General features: G+C 39.3%; 1 protein-coding gene across 4 annotated transcripts; it reads left to right on the top strand.

Annotated features, from left to right (window-relative positions):
- Nucleotides 1-45: 45 nt before the first annotated feature.
- col9a1b (collagen, type IX, alpha 1b) lies at nt 46-17,427 on the top strand. Of its 4 annotated transcripts, none has more exons than XM_037973493.1 (34): nt 46-183; nt 1,390-2,690; nt 4,541-4,622; nt 5,074-5,136; nt 5,215-5,250; nt 5,343-5,405; nt 7,085-7,138; nt 7,507-7,542; nt 7,690-7,713; nt 7,802-7,855; nt 8,035-8,088; nt 8,506-8,538; nt 9,341-9,397; nt 9,493-9,546; nt 10,331-10,384; nt 10,503-10,556; nt 10,701-10,754; nt 10,846-10,899; nt 10,988-11,041; nt 11,122-11,175; nt 11,293-11,346; nt 12,582-12,626; nt 12,719-12,772; nt 12,857-12,910; nt 12,997-13,050; nt 13,654-13,725; nt 13,918-13,953; nt 14,064-14,108; nt 14,197-14,229; nt 14,320-14,466; nt 14,939-14,993; nt 15,825-16,013; nt 16,115-16,192; nt 16,687-16,883. In XM_037973493.1, the coding sequence occupies exons 3-34, from the start codon at nt 4,548-4,550 to the stop codon at nt 16,881-16,883; spliced, it is 2,040 nt and encodes a 679-aa protein (XP_037829421.1). In that variant the 5' UTR covers nt 46-183; nt 1,390-2,690; nt 4,541-4,547. The 4 variants fall into 4 exon arrangements, with proteins under 4 accessions (XP_037829421.1, XP_024860968.1, XP_037829420.1 ...); XM_037973492.1 differs by having other exon boundaries at nt 69-183; nt 2,608-2,690; XM_025005200.2 differs by lacking the exon at nt 1,390-2,690 and having other exon boundaries at nt 52-183.
- The last annotated feature ends 254 nt before the right edge of the window (nt 17,428-17,681 follow it).

Genomic DNA, 17,681 nt, shown 5'->3' with positions numbered 1-17,681 from the left:
GTAGCTAACTGTGGTGTTGAGTCTGAGGAGTTGACAGCAGGAGCTGCTGCAGCTGCTGAGCGGTTTCAGTCAGCTGCTCCTCCTGCGCTGGAGCAGAGGCGGAGCACCGAACCTGTGGACACCACCACCACCACCAGCAACAACACCACCACCAGCACAAACAACAACAACAACAAAATGCGAGTAAGTGTATACGGATGTCAGTGTAGCTCGACTATTGCTCAAAATTCCAACATAAATTTTGCAATTATCTAAATTAGGACGCTTACATTTTGATGTATGAACTGTATAAGAAGTGTAAACCCATCTAAATAAATGTCAATGCTATTTTCAGTAGTGAATTTGTGGTCACCATGGTAACCACACTATTGTGTATGTCACTCCCTGACTGCCAAGTCTGACAATTAAGCCTCAAACAAACAGCCACTGTGCAAAAACTATGAGTCGGATCTTAAAAAGTCTTGAACCCTGAGCAGCAGAAGACAGTGATGGGTGTTCAGAGGAGTTTTTATGTTTCTACAGTGTTTTATGTGGGAGATAGGACAAGTTAAAAACACCCTCTACTTTAAGTTGTTTATCACCTCCCTGCGGAGGAATAAATAAAGGGTTCTTTTTTATTTTATTATATTTTATATTTGACATCTAAGACATTTTATGTTTTATGTGTTTGTATTAATTCCTGTTGAGGCAACCTAATCCAGTTTTTTTTTTTCAACTTTAACGTGTCTTTTTGTAATGTAATTAGGATCAGTTTAAATGTTTTCTGCAGTTTACTGAAGGAACTTTGTTTAAAGTTCAGCAGTTTGTCTGGTTTGTCAGGCTGCATATAAGCTCATTATTTTCAGTGTATAAACTGATGCAATTTGAAAATGATGCAATGTTTGGAGAAAATGCAGGGGAGCGGCATTAATACAGCAGTTTTATTTCCTATTTTCATGCAACATCATTTTCAAATGAAAAATCAGATCTTCTAGGATTGCTTTGGGCAGAACAAACACAGTTTTTCTGTAATATAAACGCAAATACAAATGTACAAATGAGGTACGATGTCCTGCAACAGCACAGAACATGTGGGTCCACGAGGAATCTGAAGGAAGGCAGAACTGACACCCGGGAGACTGTTGACTAGTTTAGGAGACTTCACATTGTGACCTTAAGTTTTTCACTCCAACCTACAGAATAACAACTCATGATTATGAGTATATAAAAAAAAACACCCACACGAAGATGTTCGAATAAATTCCAGTTACAAGGTAAATTAATACATTAACAGTGACTGTGTGTGTGAGTAATATGTCCTGTAACTGATGACTGAGAGTCACTTTTTATTATTATTAACCTTTATTTAACCAGGCAAATCTCATTGAGATCACAGATCTGTTTTTCAAGGGAGGCCTGGGCCTGAAGACATCCTAACACACAAGTTTTTAGACTGTGGGAGGAAACCGGAGCACCCGGAGAAAACCCCCACCAACACAAGGAGAACATGCAAACTCCACGCAGAAGACCCCTGGTCCAACCCAGACCCTGAACCCAGGACCGTCTTGCTGTGAAGCAACAGTGCTAACCACTAATCCATCATGCTGCCTTTTACGATGATTCAGCCAAGTGCTTTGTTTACGTTAAGTATAGACTCGCATTTCAGAATTGCATATCAATATATCTGGAAAACTACTAGAGGAAACTCTTTCAAACGGCACCATTGATATAACTCATGGTAACCTTTATATGTCTGATCTCATTCTTTTCAATGAGTATCTTTAACATAACAAAATGACCATTATAAAGCACTGCTTTTAGCTGAATCATGCTTCCTTAGAACTATTTGTCAATCCCAATGAATCTTAGTAATCACATAATCTTGGTTATACTTTGAACTGCTTGTTGAGACTTATATTCTGCTTAACAAATTACATAGTATTTTATTTACCGATGCAAATGCAATGAGAATTCTTTTAGCTCTGTTGGTTTTTTCATGTTGTCTATTTCATGTGTAATGAAGTGTAATGTATGATATGTATCTGATATGGCTAGGTTTCATAGAAATACATGTTTCTCTTGCCTTCTTTCTGTTTACCTGCTCTCTGTCCTGCTGTTCTTGTCTACATTTTGTTATATGTGCCTCATATAAATCATAGCTAACTGTGCAGAAATGTAGGGTCAAGCTGATGCATGCACTGTATATATAATATACAGTACATTCAGCAGTGCACATCCATATGCAAAATGTTCGGGCATGTACAAAAGTGAAAGAAAAGAGTAATGACAAAGTGTCAGTCTTGTGTCATACTTGTGAAACAGTCCCAAAGTAAAGTTTATGCCAGGCTTACTTGAAAACGGAAGAATATGTTGCACACATGCAGACATTTCATTCGACCTTGATAGAGAATTTTATTTTTTGCCTATATACATAGAAACAGACAAATCTTGAGCTTGGTTGTTAAAGAGGGAACCACAAATAGTCAGAGATAGTCTAATATTTATTCAAGGGATCGGTGCAGCTTTCCAAACACTGAGCTTTTCGTCCCTCCTCGCAAGATGCATGCATGCATGCACATACTTTAACTACTAATATTCTGCTTTGTTTTCCTTTTTTCCATCATGTAGCTGGGAGATTTTCAAACTTCACTTGGCTTTCATGTGAAGCAGGGATCATGGGCCCTCGGATCAGCAGCAGAGTCATTTCCCAGGTTGAGTCACAAAATACAATCCAGAGTATTACTGGACAACCTAAAAATAGACTAAGATGGAAAACATGGCCTTAAAACGAACAAAGTAAGAATGTAGCAAAGAAACTGTACAAATGATATGAAGTGTCTGTCAGATTATACTAGATGCAGTTTCACAATCATGCAAGAAATCAGCTCAAGTTACTGAGTAATCATGTTGCACAAGATGATTTCCTCTCCTCTGTTTCTACACATTCAGTAACAGTATGTTCCAATCTCATATCCAGCAAGAAGGGACACTGGTAAACAGATTGCAAGATCATCTATTCAAGTTGTTGCTTATCTAATCAGCTTAACTTTCAGAATCAGTCCACAGGAAACTGGTTGCGTGATTTTGTGTTGTTTTTGTGAGTAAACAGTGCCACCTAGTGGTTAAACTGGTACGACGCTAATTACCCTGTCCATGGTCCTGATGAATAAATACAAACCTTATCTGATCTGTGCTAAAATTTCAATTCTTAGAATTAGAAATGTGCTTATGATGCTAAAAAGAGAGAAGAAAGGAAACACAGCATAACAACACAGAAACATGTTTGATAAGAGTCCATTCTGTTAACGTTTCAGATCAGAGTTTCCTCAGGCAATGCCAGAAGAGTGCATCTTTGTGGCTGAGCTGCACATGAGTGGCAGCACCAATTGACCAAAACTGGAATTTTTGGTAAATGCAGGATGTGAAATGATGCAGAGAAGCTTGCTGTTACACTCCACAGGGAGTCCGCATGTTGGGAGATTTACACCAGGAGGCCGACATGATTTTCTGCCCTGTGGGTTTACTTTTTAATGACCAGAGGCACAGAGTGTTACTGGAGGTCAGGAAGCATTCTGTTGTGCTTTTTGTGGACTGTGTTATGATTGATTCTCTGATAAAAAAAAGTTAGTTTGGATGGCTTCATTGTAATAGGAGGCCAAAGGATAACCAATTTCTCTGGGTTGCTGGTGATAAGACCCAAGGATGCAGACTCACACGAGGAACTCAATGAAAACAAAGCTTTAATAATACAGTAATAGAAAACAAAGGGCTGACATGGCAGCTGTAAAAACACCAAAGAAAACTAACTGATGTGTAGGAAATAACAAAACAAAGGAAGAGAGCAAAAACATGAGAGAGACAACAGAATGATTGACTGAAGAGTGAGTAAAGCAAGGAGTATAAATGGCCTGGAACAGATGAGGTAAGGGAATGCAGCTGGGTCTAATGAGGATGGAGAACACATGTAACTGAGAAGTAGAACTGACGGAGGAAAAGTACTGATGTAACAGGAAACACTGGGGAACAACTGAACAGGAAAAACCCAGAACATAAATATAACAACACAAGAGTTAAACCAAAACACAGAAAATAATGAACACTGTAATAAGCAGATTGTGACAACTTCTGGCACTAAAACCATCAATGCTGATCAACTTTTATTATGAATCCAGTTATTTATTTCCGCCCTTCTGCCTATCCAAATATTTATATATATATATATATATATATATATATATATTTATTTTAAAAGTTGAACTTCAAATTGATTACATAAAAATAAAAAGGTATGAATAAACCTGGGGTTACAGGTTAAAGAGCCTGCTGGTGCCTCCTGTTGGTGGTGTCTGCAGTGTGGCCCCTCCCTGTGGTGGCTCCTGAAAACCCTCCTTCCTGTAACCAGCCTTTGTATGAATAAACATGAGCCCCTGATAGTTCTGGGACCTGGTTCGGTGTTGCGGGATCGCTGCAGCGGGTTCAGTTGGGTAGTTTTCACTGGGGGCTCCTTCTGCCCAATAAATTCCAGAGAAAGGACTACAACTTTTACCTTTCCTGTTCACAGGCTGATCATGGCTGGGGCCCCCAGTGTTAAAGGGCCCTTTCTTGTGGTGCTCCTGCATTTTGTTCTCTTTTGCTCCTCGCAAGTAAGACATTTCACGTTACTTTCTGTCTGTTCTCCCTGTTTGTGACTTTAGACTAATGTGATGAAGGTGCAGATGAGTGTTCTCCTACTGCTTGTACCAAAAATCTAGATATTATTTTCTGTGATTGTGGTGAAATGTTAAGATTATCTTAATAAATTACTTGTGCATCAGTCTTTGAAAAAGTAAGACATGAAAGCTTGATGTAGGGTTTCTTTATTTAACTTTTAATTTGCATCAATCTGCAGAGTGCTCTTTAAATTACTGATAGGATGCAAGCCATTAAAGTTGCTCCAAGTGTAGTTTTATCCTCAAGAAACATGCTATATTGTGGTGCACCTGTTTCTGTTTATTCCACATTACCACTGAGGATTCATGTTAATACAAATGGAACAAGACTGGAATAATTTTTCTAAAATTTGACTGCTTGTTTTATTCTGATTGTTTTAAACAGAGGAATCAAGGACCCCCTGGCCCTCCTGGACCCCCAGGAGTCCCAGGAATTGATGGTATTGCTGTAAGTTCTCTCCTTTCTGTCACAGTACCCACATATTTGTCTAGATACAAATATCATACTCAGTCTACTTTATTTTAGGGGGAAAGGGGAGAAGATGGTGAGGACGGTCCTCCGGTAACTATCAAATTTCATGAAAACGTTAATGCATTCTTGTGCTTTTCATTATTTTGCTGAGGTATTTGTATATGTGGACTTTCTGATCTTAGGGATCTGATGGGGATCCAGGTAAACCCGGTTCTTCAGGATTACCTGGAATTCCTGGAAAGGATGTAAGTAGTTTGTGTTTTATGTTTCATGCCATTTGTTTTTGCTGCGTTGTTGGTTATGATGAGGTCACCTTGCAGTCTTAAAACCTGCTGGGGGGGTGGGGGGTGGAATGAAAAAGTGAGATCCTCCCACCATGTAGGTCATATTTACACACAGCGGTCTTGTAGAGAGACCAGTCGACATTCAGAAGAAGAAAGGGGCTTTTCTTGAGGAAATAAAGGCAAAAATGCAAAGAATTCATCAAACAGGATAAGAAAATCCAGGGGAAATCAGTGTAATTAACTTTGACAGCTACGGAAATAGACCCTAACAAACACAATATTTATTTTGAAGGTTAACTTACAAAAGGGGCTGCAGGTGAAGATAGCTTAATTTACGGTACATTGGAATAAAATCAGTTTATATGATTCTAAAGGTCAGTGTAAAGTGAACATGCTTGATGTGGATAGTACTCAATAAGGTTCTGAAAACAATAGGAGCATTGTTGGCAGTGGGCTCTGCTATCTTCTGTTCAGACTCCTCAAACAAGTGCAACATTTTTTTTTCTGTGTATTTGTTTGAAATGAGGCAGACAGGAATGTTTCCTTGGTTAGCATTCTTGAGCCCTCTGACTTGCTGTGGACACTTTTCTGTGTGAATGTTCTTGTAAATACAGAATATACAGCATATATGATGAAGTTTATTCAAATAATAAAACTAAAGCAGCTGTGTGACATTTAAATTAAATTAAATAAGGTTATTCATCTAACACTATTATTAAGGATGCCGACGCTTAAACACCGAAGCCCTCATTTTAATCCTCCTTTTCTGTTCCTGTCACAATTTCGATTGCACTGGTCCTCCTGCAGCTTTGTAAAAACCATGCAAAACATGCATCAAAACATGCAGCTTCATTGAGAATAGTGTGCTTTGATTTTTAGCTGCAGTACATTTATACAAAATGAAACTAAACTTTCCAATATTTTGGAAACAAACTCTTACCCTTCTTATACAATTCATACATTAAAATGCAGGCATTTTTATCTTCTTTCAACAAATGTGTCTTTCAGTCTTTTAAGACTTATGGTTTTCTCTCAGATAGTATACGGTGAACAAGCAAGCTTCCATTGATTTTCATTGTATGAGAGCTCAGATTTTTCTCTTCAAAACTAGAAATGAAGGTCATTTAAACTTGAATATATTTTAGATAAAACAGAGTAGACACACATAAGTTTTCTTTGGGGAAACTGCTGCGCACAGTTTAAGAATTATCTTGATGACTTGTCGTTTTTTAATAGCAACAGTTCAGTTGAGACTTAATTTCAACTCTGCATTTCTGGCTGTCTCGTTAACTTTTCTGTCAGGGAATAAGAGGCACAGTTGTGTGGTTACCATGGTGACTTTAATGAGGCACTGGCAGCAGCTTTAACATTTTAGTGATCTTAGTTAGTGTTTATTCAGCAAAACGTAAGGATTTTGACTTAGCATAGGTTTTTACAAAAGGATGTCAGACAATAGCTGCTTCAGCATCCTTCAAAATCTCTTTAGCAGGGTTATAATGACCTATCATGATGATTAAAATAATATTGAACAGATATGTTAAACCTACATGTTCCATACATAAAGTAAAAACACATTGATGCCAGTTTGTTGCAGATTTTGTTATGATGCACTCGTTTATTTGGATGTGTTTTTGTTGCAGGGTTCGACTGGCCTCGTTGGAGATCCAGGGCCTGACGGTCCCCCGGGACAGAAAGTGAGTGACTAATGAGCCTTTGCTTTCCCACTTCAGAGAGTGTCGGTGAAATGGTGCCAAGCTGCTGTCCGGTCTTTTGGCGTGGCAGCAAGAGCCGCAGTGCATGAACAAATTCCTCCTGACAAATGAGACTTAATCCAGCAAGTCTTCTGTGTAATCCCTGTGGGGCACGAAGCCCCAACAATTCTCCTAATTAGGCCGAACATCACTGGGTCAAGTGTGCCCGGCTAAGTCATATGATGTGCTGAAGGAATGTTAATTTGGACCATCTGCAAGCTTGCACAGCTCAGTTTCATCTGAACTCAGTTTTTCTTAATTCATCTCTGCGTGCTTTAGTTTATCTAACATGTTTATTTTGTATTATTTAGGGTGAACCTGGAAAATCTGGACCTCGTGGAGCAGCTGTGAGTAATATCTCTTTACTAAATATTCCAGTTGAAGAGTCAGATCACACGAAGAAGCATCGTGGAGTTTAATTTTTAATTCTATCCTCTTTCTTGCTCTCTACATTTTACCCATCACACTGACTCATACTGTGTTTGTCTCTTTAGGGTGTCGGGCCAGATGGACCCTTTGTAAGTAATTCTTATCTATTACACAATAACCTCTTAAACTGATACTGGTGTCAATATTGTTGAATTCATTAAATGTGTCTTTGAACAGGGATCACGAGGGCCTGGAGGACTTCTGGGTGAAGTAGGAAAAGTTGGACCACCTGTGAGTAAAAGACAGAGAGAGAGAGCTTTTTTAAAAATTATAACAGTAATCTGTCCTTTTATTCATGAGTTGTACATCTGATGAACCTCATAAGGAAGTATGTCTTTTTTATTAGATGTAGTAGACAATATTTTGTTTTCTTATGTATTTTCCAACACATTTATGTCTTTTTTCCACAGGGGGCCATGGGTGTGAGAGGGCCTCAGGGACCCCGCGGACCAGCCGGGCCCAGAGTAAGAGAAGCAGCAAGATGCAAGCTTGAAATAACTTCACTTTATTAGCAGCTGAGATTGCAGACCTTGTATTACTTTCATTTGGCAGATCGATGTTTGTTTGTTGTGTGCGAGTGACACAAGAGGGCAGTTCAGGAGACATCTCTTGTAGCAAGAACTGACAGAAAGCTAAATTTGAGTAGTTTAGTGTACAGTTCATATACAGTATCTTTGTGCCCCATTCCATTCTTTTTAAATTTGTACTACAGTATATTTATAACACATTGTGTAGGGTATCTGTGTCTGATGGACAGACACTGGCCCAAAGCTAATTTTTGTAGCAGCAGGTTCAATCCTGCCAAAAGATGGTTTCCTTCCTAAAAGATAATGCCACAAATGATGTCAACAACTTGCAAAATGTATTTTTCTCAATTTCAGGGTGCAGCTGGAATGCTGGGCGCCACTGATCTGGTAAAGTATTGTTTTATTATCGCCCACTGCCATGAAAGAAGGGCAATATTGTAATTCCCTGTTAACAAAATATCTTGTGAACCAGAACCAGTGGACAGGTTTTACTGAAACTCTCAGAAATTATTGACATTTAATGACACCTGATTAACATTTAGAGTCAACGTGATTCAAGATGGCTGCCAACGCTAATCAACCTCAGTAGTTCTAGTTCTAGATGTCTAGAACTAGAAGTCACTTTTACAGATTTTAAGTTAAGATGCATACTCAGAGCACTAACAGATCCTGTGAGATCCGTTTTTAAGCCTTTGCTGTAAACTGTTGGAGTCAAAATGGTCTGTCTGTTAGCAAAATATCTCAAAAACCCCTGGAAAAAAAATGAATAATTGGATGTACAACTAATGTTAATTACTTTTGATGTCAATCTGATTCAGGATGGCTGCCACAGCTAATTGACCCAAAAAATGGTAAAAAGTCTGTGAGTTTTACAGACATTGAGCTAAACTTTGATGTGGTAGTAGCTGAGTATCAATCTCAACACATACTCTGAGTGCTAACAGATTGAATAGAATCTCACAATCTCACAACATCCTATCTGGTTGTGCATAATATTATTTTAAAGTTTTGACCAAAAAGGCTTCAACTCCACTCGGTGCTCGATGTTTATGATGAAAAATATCACTATATATATATATATATATATATATATATATATATATATATATATATATATATATATATATATTATTGTTTATGGTTTTGTATTCAGTGTCAGAAATACTTACTGACTCATTTTGTTCTTTAGTGTCCAAACTCTTGTCCACCTGGTACCTCCGGACATCCTGGCCTACCTGGTATGAAGGTGAGAGGAAGTTTATTTTATTTAAACATAAAATGAATTCATCTAAAAGATTTTTTGTTTTATCACGTTATCATTTCTTCTCTAAATGTTTAAAGGGCCACAAAGGGGTAAAAGGTGAAGCAGGAGAACCTGGCAAACAGGGACACAAGGTAAAATAATTTTAGATGTAAATTAAAAAAAGTTGTGATTTCCATATAAATTGGTATAAAATACTTGAAAAAACATGAACTTAACCAATAATGACTCTTCATAAAAAGCTTCTTCACAACTGTCACACATTTCACATCAGGAAAAAAAATATTAATACCATTAGCTATTTCATTTTTTTTTGTTGTTTTTGCTGCTGTATTTAAAGAAGGAGTGATCCCACTCTGGGGTTTTGTCCTCAGACTTTTTGCAACGCGCAGAGTCAGATTTATTTGAAATGACATTCAAAGCACAACAGTTCTCACCTGGTAATGTGTCCATGCACTATATAAATGGAAATGAGTCTTGTCCCATCTCCTCTCATCACCTTTACACCGGAATATGATTTGATGTCGTTCAGCTCTTCATCTCTGTCACAATTTTCCTCCTTGACTAGAAGTCTCACCTGTGGGGCCCTTTCCCTGCCTTCTGTTTACAAAGACTCAAATGGGAAAATATGCTCTTCATTTGAGACAAACAAGATCAAGCAGAAAGGATGCAGGTTTATTATTCAAACAAAGAATATGTTTCTTTTGTATTTTTATGTAAAATTCTGCAAGGAAATATAGTTCAAAAAGGTAAGGATACTGTTACGGACAAAAATATGTTGTGAAAATTTTCAATGTTTCATTAGACATCAAATTATCATGATGTATTAAAACTAAAATGTCTTTCCTCCTTTAATCCATTAGCTTTATTAAGGTGATGCCATTCCTCTTCTGATGTGTCACATTTTTGTTCACTCAGGGTGAGGAGGGAGACCAGGGAGGTCCAGGAGGGGTTGGATCCCAGGGTCCAACGGTGAGATGTTATACCTTTAACACGATATTCGTTTAGAGTTAGAATTGTTCTTGTCTGGCTTCTCAGGCTCTGTTTATCTGCTCACTGATGCACCTGCTTGATCTGCTTGTTGTTTTAGGGACCTCAGGGGATTCGTGGCGGCACAGGAATGATGGGCTTCAAGGGAGAGATGGTGAGTGTTGTTGTGACTTTTAAACCCGTGGAGCTTGTCATATTTCCTCAGTTACTTGCAAACACAGGGTGAATTCTATTAATAGTAAAATGAACTATTGCAGTTTAAAGCTGAGCTTATGCAGTCACTTTTTTTTTCTTGCAGGGAGCTCGAGGTCCTGACGGAGAGCCAGGTCCTCAAGGAGTGGCAGGGGCAACTGTAAGTTTGTCTCTCAGTACATATACAGTTATGTGGCAAATAGGACCGTGTGTGTCTGTTGTATGCTTTATGTTTCAATCCATTATTTTAGGGGGACCAAGGTCAGAGAGGTGGGATGGGTGAGCCGGGACCTAAAGGTGAAATGGTTAGTGGGTACACCTCATTATCACCCACTAATAAAAATGTCAGAGGTGTAAGAGAATAATGATTACTGCATATTGTTTATCATTCAGGGTGTTCAAGGGTCAAGAGGGATCACAGGACTTCCGGGCCCTAAGGGAGAACCTGTGAGTGTCTGATCAACAACAACAAATAATCCTTCGCTGTAACTGTCTGCAGACATTACATTTCTTTCCTTCATCACCAGGGCTTACCGGGCGTGGATGGCCGTGAGGGTATTCCTGGTTTGCCAGGAGCAAAGGTTGAGAATTGATTGTGCTGTTTCACGCTCGTAAAGTGATATTTCACACTTACGAGAATAAAGCTACTTGTTTTAAAGCAGGATTATTTTAGTTTTCTGCCGTCTGTTTCCCCGTAGGGAACCGTCGGGAAGCCAGGCGTTCCTGGAGAGGTTGGACTTCAGGGGCTTCCTGTGAGTATGACCTTTGAGCCCAAACTGTGATGGCCGACTGTAATTGGATTGAATTTTAGTGAACTCTTTCCAGACAAGTTTAAAGCACCATCAGTGATAGATGCTGCACTGCAGTGCTCACTTCCACTCCCACTACTGCCATAACAATAAGCCCCCTTAAAAATGTTTTAAAATGCATATTAAAGGTGACCTACTTACTTTACTTTCTGAGCAAACAACTGTGCACCTCCGTCATGTAATCATATTATACAACATAAATATAGCAGCTCATGCTGTGAGATGGTAATTAAGAAAGAGAGAAAAGTGGAGCCTGTCCTGTGATTTCTCTGATTAAAGACACTAATGAGAATCAGTTAGCAAATATAACTGACAACAGGATGCTTATGAGAGATTTTGCTAAAGTAAAAATCAGATTTCTATCACACAGACTGACAAATGACTTCAAATAGAAAATTCAAGTCTTTTAAAGTGGGAAAAAAATATGAGCAATTAAAATCTTACGTGTTGTAGATAGCTCTTTGAATGATGTGAATTTGTCAGTTCAGTCCTGACATACTGATGAGCTAATGGCTAGTCCATGCAGAGCCAAGAACTAAATGGATTGCTGCCATCTTAAAACAACTTCAGCCTCAAACATTTAAAAGACGTTTATGTGAACACTCATTTATAAATGTTGCCTGTGTCACATTACATAGTTATTCTGGAAAACATGTTATGATATTCCTACAGGAAGTCCCCCAGGCTGCATCAGAAGTGCTACAGCTTGCTGCTACTGCTTTTAGCGCTCGCAGATACCAACAGTTATCTTATGTAAATAAACATGTAATTTAAAATTAGTAGTTAGCTAAAGGCTTTTAAATTAGCGTTTGCATGAATGACTGAATTAAATATGGCTGCAATCCACTTTGGTCTTCTTGGATTAGCCATTAGCTTATCAACCCTTTGGACCAGTGTCCAATCTTTATTTCTTCAAACTGAGGTTGTGCCAAGAGCCATCTAGAACAGGTAAGATATTTATTGTTCATAACCTTTCTACACAACCTCATTTCAAATGATTCAAACTAATCTGGTCAAAAACTAAAAGAAATGTTTATTTACACCAAACCACCTCGTAATTCTTTTGTTTTTAACCTTTCTTTACAATGAGTACTTTTTCATTTGACCTGCTGCCTGAAATTTTTCATCTTTATTGAAGGAAATCTGTTTTTTTCAGGATGTTTTGTGTTTGTTTTCAGGGTTTGCCAGGTTCACCTGGAACGAAAGGCTCGAGTGGCCCTAAGGTTTTGTGCTCAGTCATTTGCAAATTGCTTTCCATCATTTTTCCAAGTTAAAATGTTAAACTCTGAAAGCCTGTTTGGTTGTTTCCACGCAGGGTGACAGTGGTCAGCGAGGGCTGCCTGGAACATTGGGATCCACTGGCAAACCTGTAAGTTTGAGCAGAATCTTGTCCATCAGTGTGCTTTGTTTCTCTTCTCTTGTGTCACTGTGTCATTTTATCGCCACGCCACAGGGTGAGCTTGGAGAACAAGGAGAGGCGGGACCCGTTGGACCCATTGGTGAACCTGTGAGCATTTTCTTCCCGAAGTTTCAGCTTCTTTCTTTTAATTTGTTCAACTTAACTTTTTCATAATCGTCTCCTCTTCTTTACAGGGAGATATAGGAGAGCAAGGCCCAGTGGGTCCAGCTGGGAAGCCAGGCGCAAGGGTGAGTTAATGAGTGCAATAAACTCATTTTGTATTTTAATTGACTTTAGTTTGTTTGGGCATTCATTTGGGAAAATTCTTCTCTTCTAAAATTCCCAGCAAGCAGTGACCTCCAACCAGCTGTTATCAGTGGAATAAAAGAGATAAATAAACATTCACAGACATTAATGACCTCATGCATTAATGATACTTTCAATGAAAACCATTTAAAAAGAGAGAGAAACCTCCAGAGTGTGGAGTAGTCCTGGCTGTTGTGTCACTGGAATGTCTCAGAGAATAGGCTGAGCCCGGATCTCACATGAGGTCTATTTTCACAGTAAGGAGAGACTAAGCAGCAGGCTGAAAGAGCTCTCTGTTTCTTTGGCATTCCTCAGTTGGTCGGTGATCAAAGGCAGAATAGCACACACAAAACATGCCTGAGAAAATGAGCAGAAATGCTAAGATTTAAAAAAAAAAGTTAAACACAAGCACATTGTGTGCACAGACCTCTGCTACAGAATAATTAATTAGTTTTACAGCTCCTGCTTCACTGTTTTGCTCTTTGAGTGGTTTCTGCTCTGCATAATGTACATGACGTGTTTTTTTTTTTTTTTTTTATCAAAAGGGACTAAAAGGCGATCCTGGTCTTCCCGGTCTCCCAGGTCCTCCTGGCCTACCTGGAATAAAAGGAGAGAGGGTGAGAAACTGGGATGTTTCTGCTGAAAGAGAAACCTTTATTGTCTTAAAAACTAAGAACAATGCCTAATCCCAACAGCTTCACAGCGCCCTCTAGTGTGGGCAAACAGAACAGCTTTTAAATCTGAATTTTTTTAAAGTCATTGAGCTCCCTTTGTTTAAAACGTTAACACATTTGTTGTGCTCACTGCAGGGAGAGCGTGGAGAGTCAGGACCTAAAGGAGAACAAGTAGGGCATCCTCTTACTAAATATTTTTATTTCTCTTTACAGCAAAATACTTCACCTAAATAATGAGTGGGTTTCTTTGAATAGATTATTTACAGACTTTGTGTTTTTAGGGAGGACAAGGCGATGAGGGAAATCCTGGAGATAAAGGGGATGCTGTAAGTTGTAACACTAACGGTCTTTGGTCCCACTGGAGTAAATTAGCTGCTGGTTTGATGCTCTAAATTTCACCCACTGGTGGTATAGGGTGAACCAGGAGAACGTGGACCTAAAGGAGAGGTGGGTCAAGATTTCTCGTTTCTTCAAGCCGCCGAAAGCTTTTTCCAGGGTTAAAGTATTTATCTGGTCAGATAATTGTTTTCTGTTTAGATCGGTACCCCTGGTGAACCGGGCCAAAGAGGTCCTGAGGGGAGTCGAGGCCAGCCAGGAATCGAGGGCCCTCCTGGGTCACCTGGACCACGAGGAATGCAAGGAAACAGGGGCCCACGCGGAGTCAGAGGGTCCCAGGGACCTGCGGTAGGTTCAAAACAGCAGACTGAAAAAGACAGGCAGTGTTTTACTGCCTGACAGATAAATGTCAGTAAATATTAAGAGCTTGAAACCTCCTCCCTTAAATCTCACTTTGTCCTATCTCACACTTTACTTTCAAAGTAAGTCACAGATTTAACATAATCTAAAAGAATCAAACTCTAAACAAAAAGATAAATTGTTTGAAAACAGAGATGTCATCCAACAGCGTCATCTGTGTCATTTGATTCTAGCAAAATGATTCTTTTCGATCAAGAACAACAAAATTTTCAGTTAAAAACCTTCCAAAATGCTAATGTTTCTGAAGAGGAGAAATGTGGGGCTTTCCGATTCCTTAATTAAGAATAATATGATTTTTCCTAACCCATTTATTCCATCAATTAAATCATATGATGAACAGTAGTTTTGAATTCTGCACATAAATGTTTCAGGCACTTTCATATATTTTTTTTTTTCATAGGGTAAAGAGCCAAGTGATCAGCATATCAAACAAGTTTGCATGAGAGTCATGCAAGGTAAGAAAAAAGAAGCTTTTGACCCCATTTATGATTCCTTTGTGCCTCATTTCCTGCCCGTAATATTTCTTAGTGTGCCTTTAGCTGCTCTGCATCGTCTCATTGATCTGTCCGGTCGCTGAATACTCTGAAGTTTGAAAACTGGAGAAGCCAAAACATGAAATAAGCTGCGGCCTTTGTTCGTGTGATGGATGAAAAATTCGTTCCTCGAGCCTTCGAAATGTTTCACTGAAGTCACAACATCTGCTCCCTCCATTCTTGCGCTCTTACATCTTCACCGCTCATCTCCTACTCTCATGACTTTTTTATGCCCGATGTGCTGAAAAATTAATTTCACCTCCAGCAGACCTGCACTTTTCTGCTCTGAGCGAAGAGTCTGCCTGGAAAGGAAATGTTAAAAAAAGGAGCAGTCAAGCAGCTACTGCATGAATTTCCATCAGGAACTAGAAAACTGAAAGTTTATGTAAAAAAAGAATAAAAAAAACCAAAAAAAAAACAGACCCAGCAAGGAGTCATTAAGGATTAATATTCGATCCATTGCAACATGAACATAAATTTCCCGCCACTGATAGCTTGAAATGAAGAACATTATCACCTTTTGGCTCAATTTACTGAAGCTTACATAAAAAGGCTGAATAACAGGAGCTGCTCGAGGGATATCATGACCACAGTTTCACCTCACACAAGTTCAAAGCTTAAAAGCTTCATCCTGAACTCAAGCACAGGCGCCGTTGCACCATCTCTGCTGTGAGCATAGCTTTGGGCTTTCAGGGATGAAATCCTCTGATTCTGCGGGATGATCATTGTCTCCTTTTTGTTGTGCTTTAACAGAGCAGCTGGCCCAGTTGGCTGCTAGTTTAAGAAGGCCGGAGACTGGCGCCTCTGGTTTACCTGGAAAACCTGGACCTCCCGGGGCTCCCGGGCCCCCAGGAGACAATGGTTTTCCAGGGCAGGCTGGAGCAAGGGGTCTTCCAGGACTCAAAGGGCCACCCGGGCCATTGGGGCTGAAAGGACCAAAAGGTGCTGAACCAATTGCCAGTATCTGCTTTTCAGGTTAATTTCGGAACAGCTTGTCTGTGTTTTAAATAAAAGTGGAATAAAATGTGAAATACATATTACAGGTGAGCTGGGAGACAGAGGGGCCAGAGGGCCTACTGTGCGAGGACCAAAAGGTCAGCCGGGACCCCCTGGACTTCCTGGTAAGCTTATTTTTGTTTTGTCATTAGTTCCTAACCAGGAAACAAATAGGAGTTTTGAAACATTTTGCTAAAGAACAAGGTGAAGTTTATACATCGGTGTGCAATGGTTTGAACGGGTCTGACTTGTCATATATAGTTTGATTTACAGAAATACTGGATAAATTTACCGAGATTTTTAAAAAGTTTGAATATGCAAATCTGATTGTTTAGTAAAATTAAGGAATAAAAATGAAGACAAAGGAATATAAGGAAAAATAAACTGCGGTTAAAGGAAAAATTCCTATTTGTCGACACAAGATGTTGAAATGCCACACACTTAGCATAACTGTTACGGCTTAAAAGACCCGACTCCACAGGTCTTTTATTCTGCCATCCCAGTCAGGGTTCCTTAAAAGCCTGAATAAAAATGTAGAAAGGTCACTGCAACCATAAGTGTTTCACTGTCTAAAAGTACATCTACCTGGTCTTAAAATCCTCTCTTTTTGTGACTGCAGGAGACCCTGGCAAACCTGGCTATGGTCAAGATGGTCGGGATGGACAAAGGGGACCTCCTGGGGCTCCTGGACAGCCCGGTGTGCCTGGTCCTCCAGGTCCAGCTGGTCTGAACGGTTACTGTGACCCGTCAGCGTGCAACCTCCAGGCAGGGGCTGTCCAGCAGTCTCTGGATGTGAAGGGACCCGCAGGGAACTAAGAGCCACTCTGGCAGAGACACAAAGACTGTTTGAATTATCTCCCTGAGCACACAACATTTGTCACACTGTCCTCCCAGGAGCTGTCCTTGGCCTGGGCTTTGATACATTAACCTCTTTGTGCGAGCATGTTTTGTGCCTACAACATCTCAATTGAAGGGAGCCATCATCTTCGAGACAAAAAAAAGGCACAAAGATTGTCTTTTATCTGCTGCAAACTCGATCATTTTCACTTTTTATCCTGGGAGAATTATGTTCACATTTCTAAATGAAATGACCCAAACTTTTTATTTGTCCCACTCTCCTTATTTTGTGTTCCTAGTGTTCACAGTTTTTGTTTTTATAAATAAAAATACTGAATTCTGTCATAGGACAAATTAAAACCATCACAATTTCGTTTCCGAACATCTGACTGCCTTGTCAGCCCAAATAAAAGGAGCGAGTATGAAAATGCCATCAAGTCACACTCACTTTAATACATTTTGTAAATCTGTAAAAATGTTTGAAATGTGATTAATTATATTTCAATAAAAATAAAACATCTGATGTGCGATTTTCACTTCACTGACAACAGAGTGCAGCTGTAGAAATGTAGAAATATATGTCAGAGAGGAGAAAAGCCCTTATTGTTCTAACAATAAATTAAATGTATTCTTATGGTATCCAGCCTCCGTGACCCTGAACAGATGTTTGGTTTTGATGCCAGGAGCAGTGTCTAAAAAGTGGGTGATCATGTTCTGGTGTCAGTGTGAGAGAGAAAGTGTTCATTTGTCTGTAATATATCTCATGAACCACTGGAT

Source organism: Kryptolebias marmoratus, linkage group LG22 (genome assembly GCF_001649575.2).
Source record: "Kryptolebias marmoratus isolate JLee-2015 linkage group LG22, ASM164957v2, whole genome shotgun sequence".
NCBI lineage: Eukaryota > Metazoa > Chordata > Actinopteri > Cyprinodontiformes > Rivulidae > Kryptolebias > Kryptolebias marmoratus.
The sequence above is the reverse complement of the archived record's forward strand: the minus strand, read 5'-3'. Positions and strand labels throughout refer to the sequence as shown.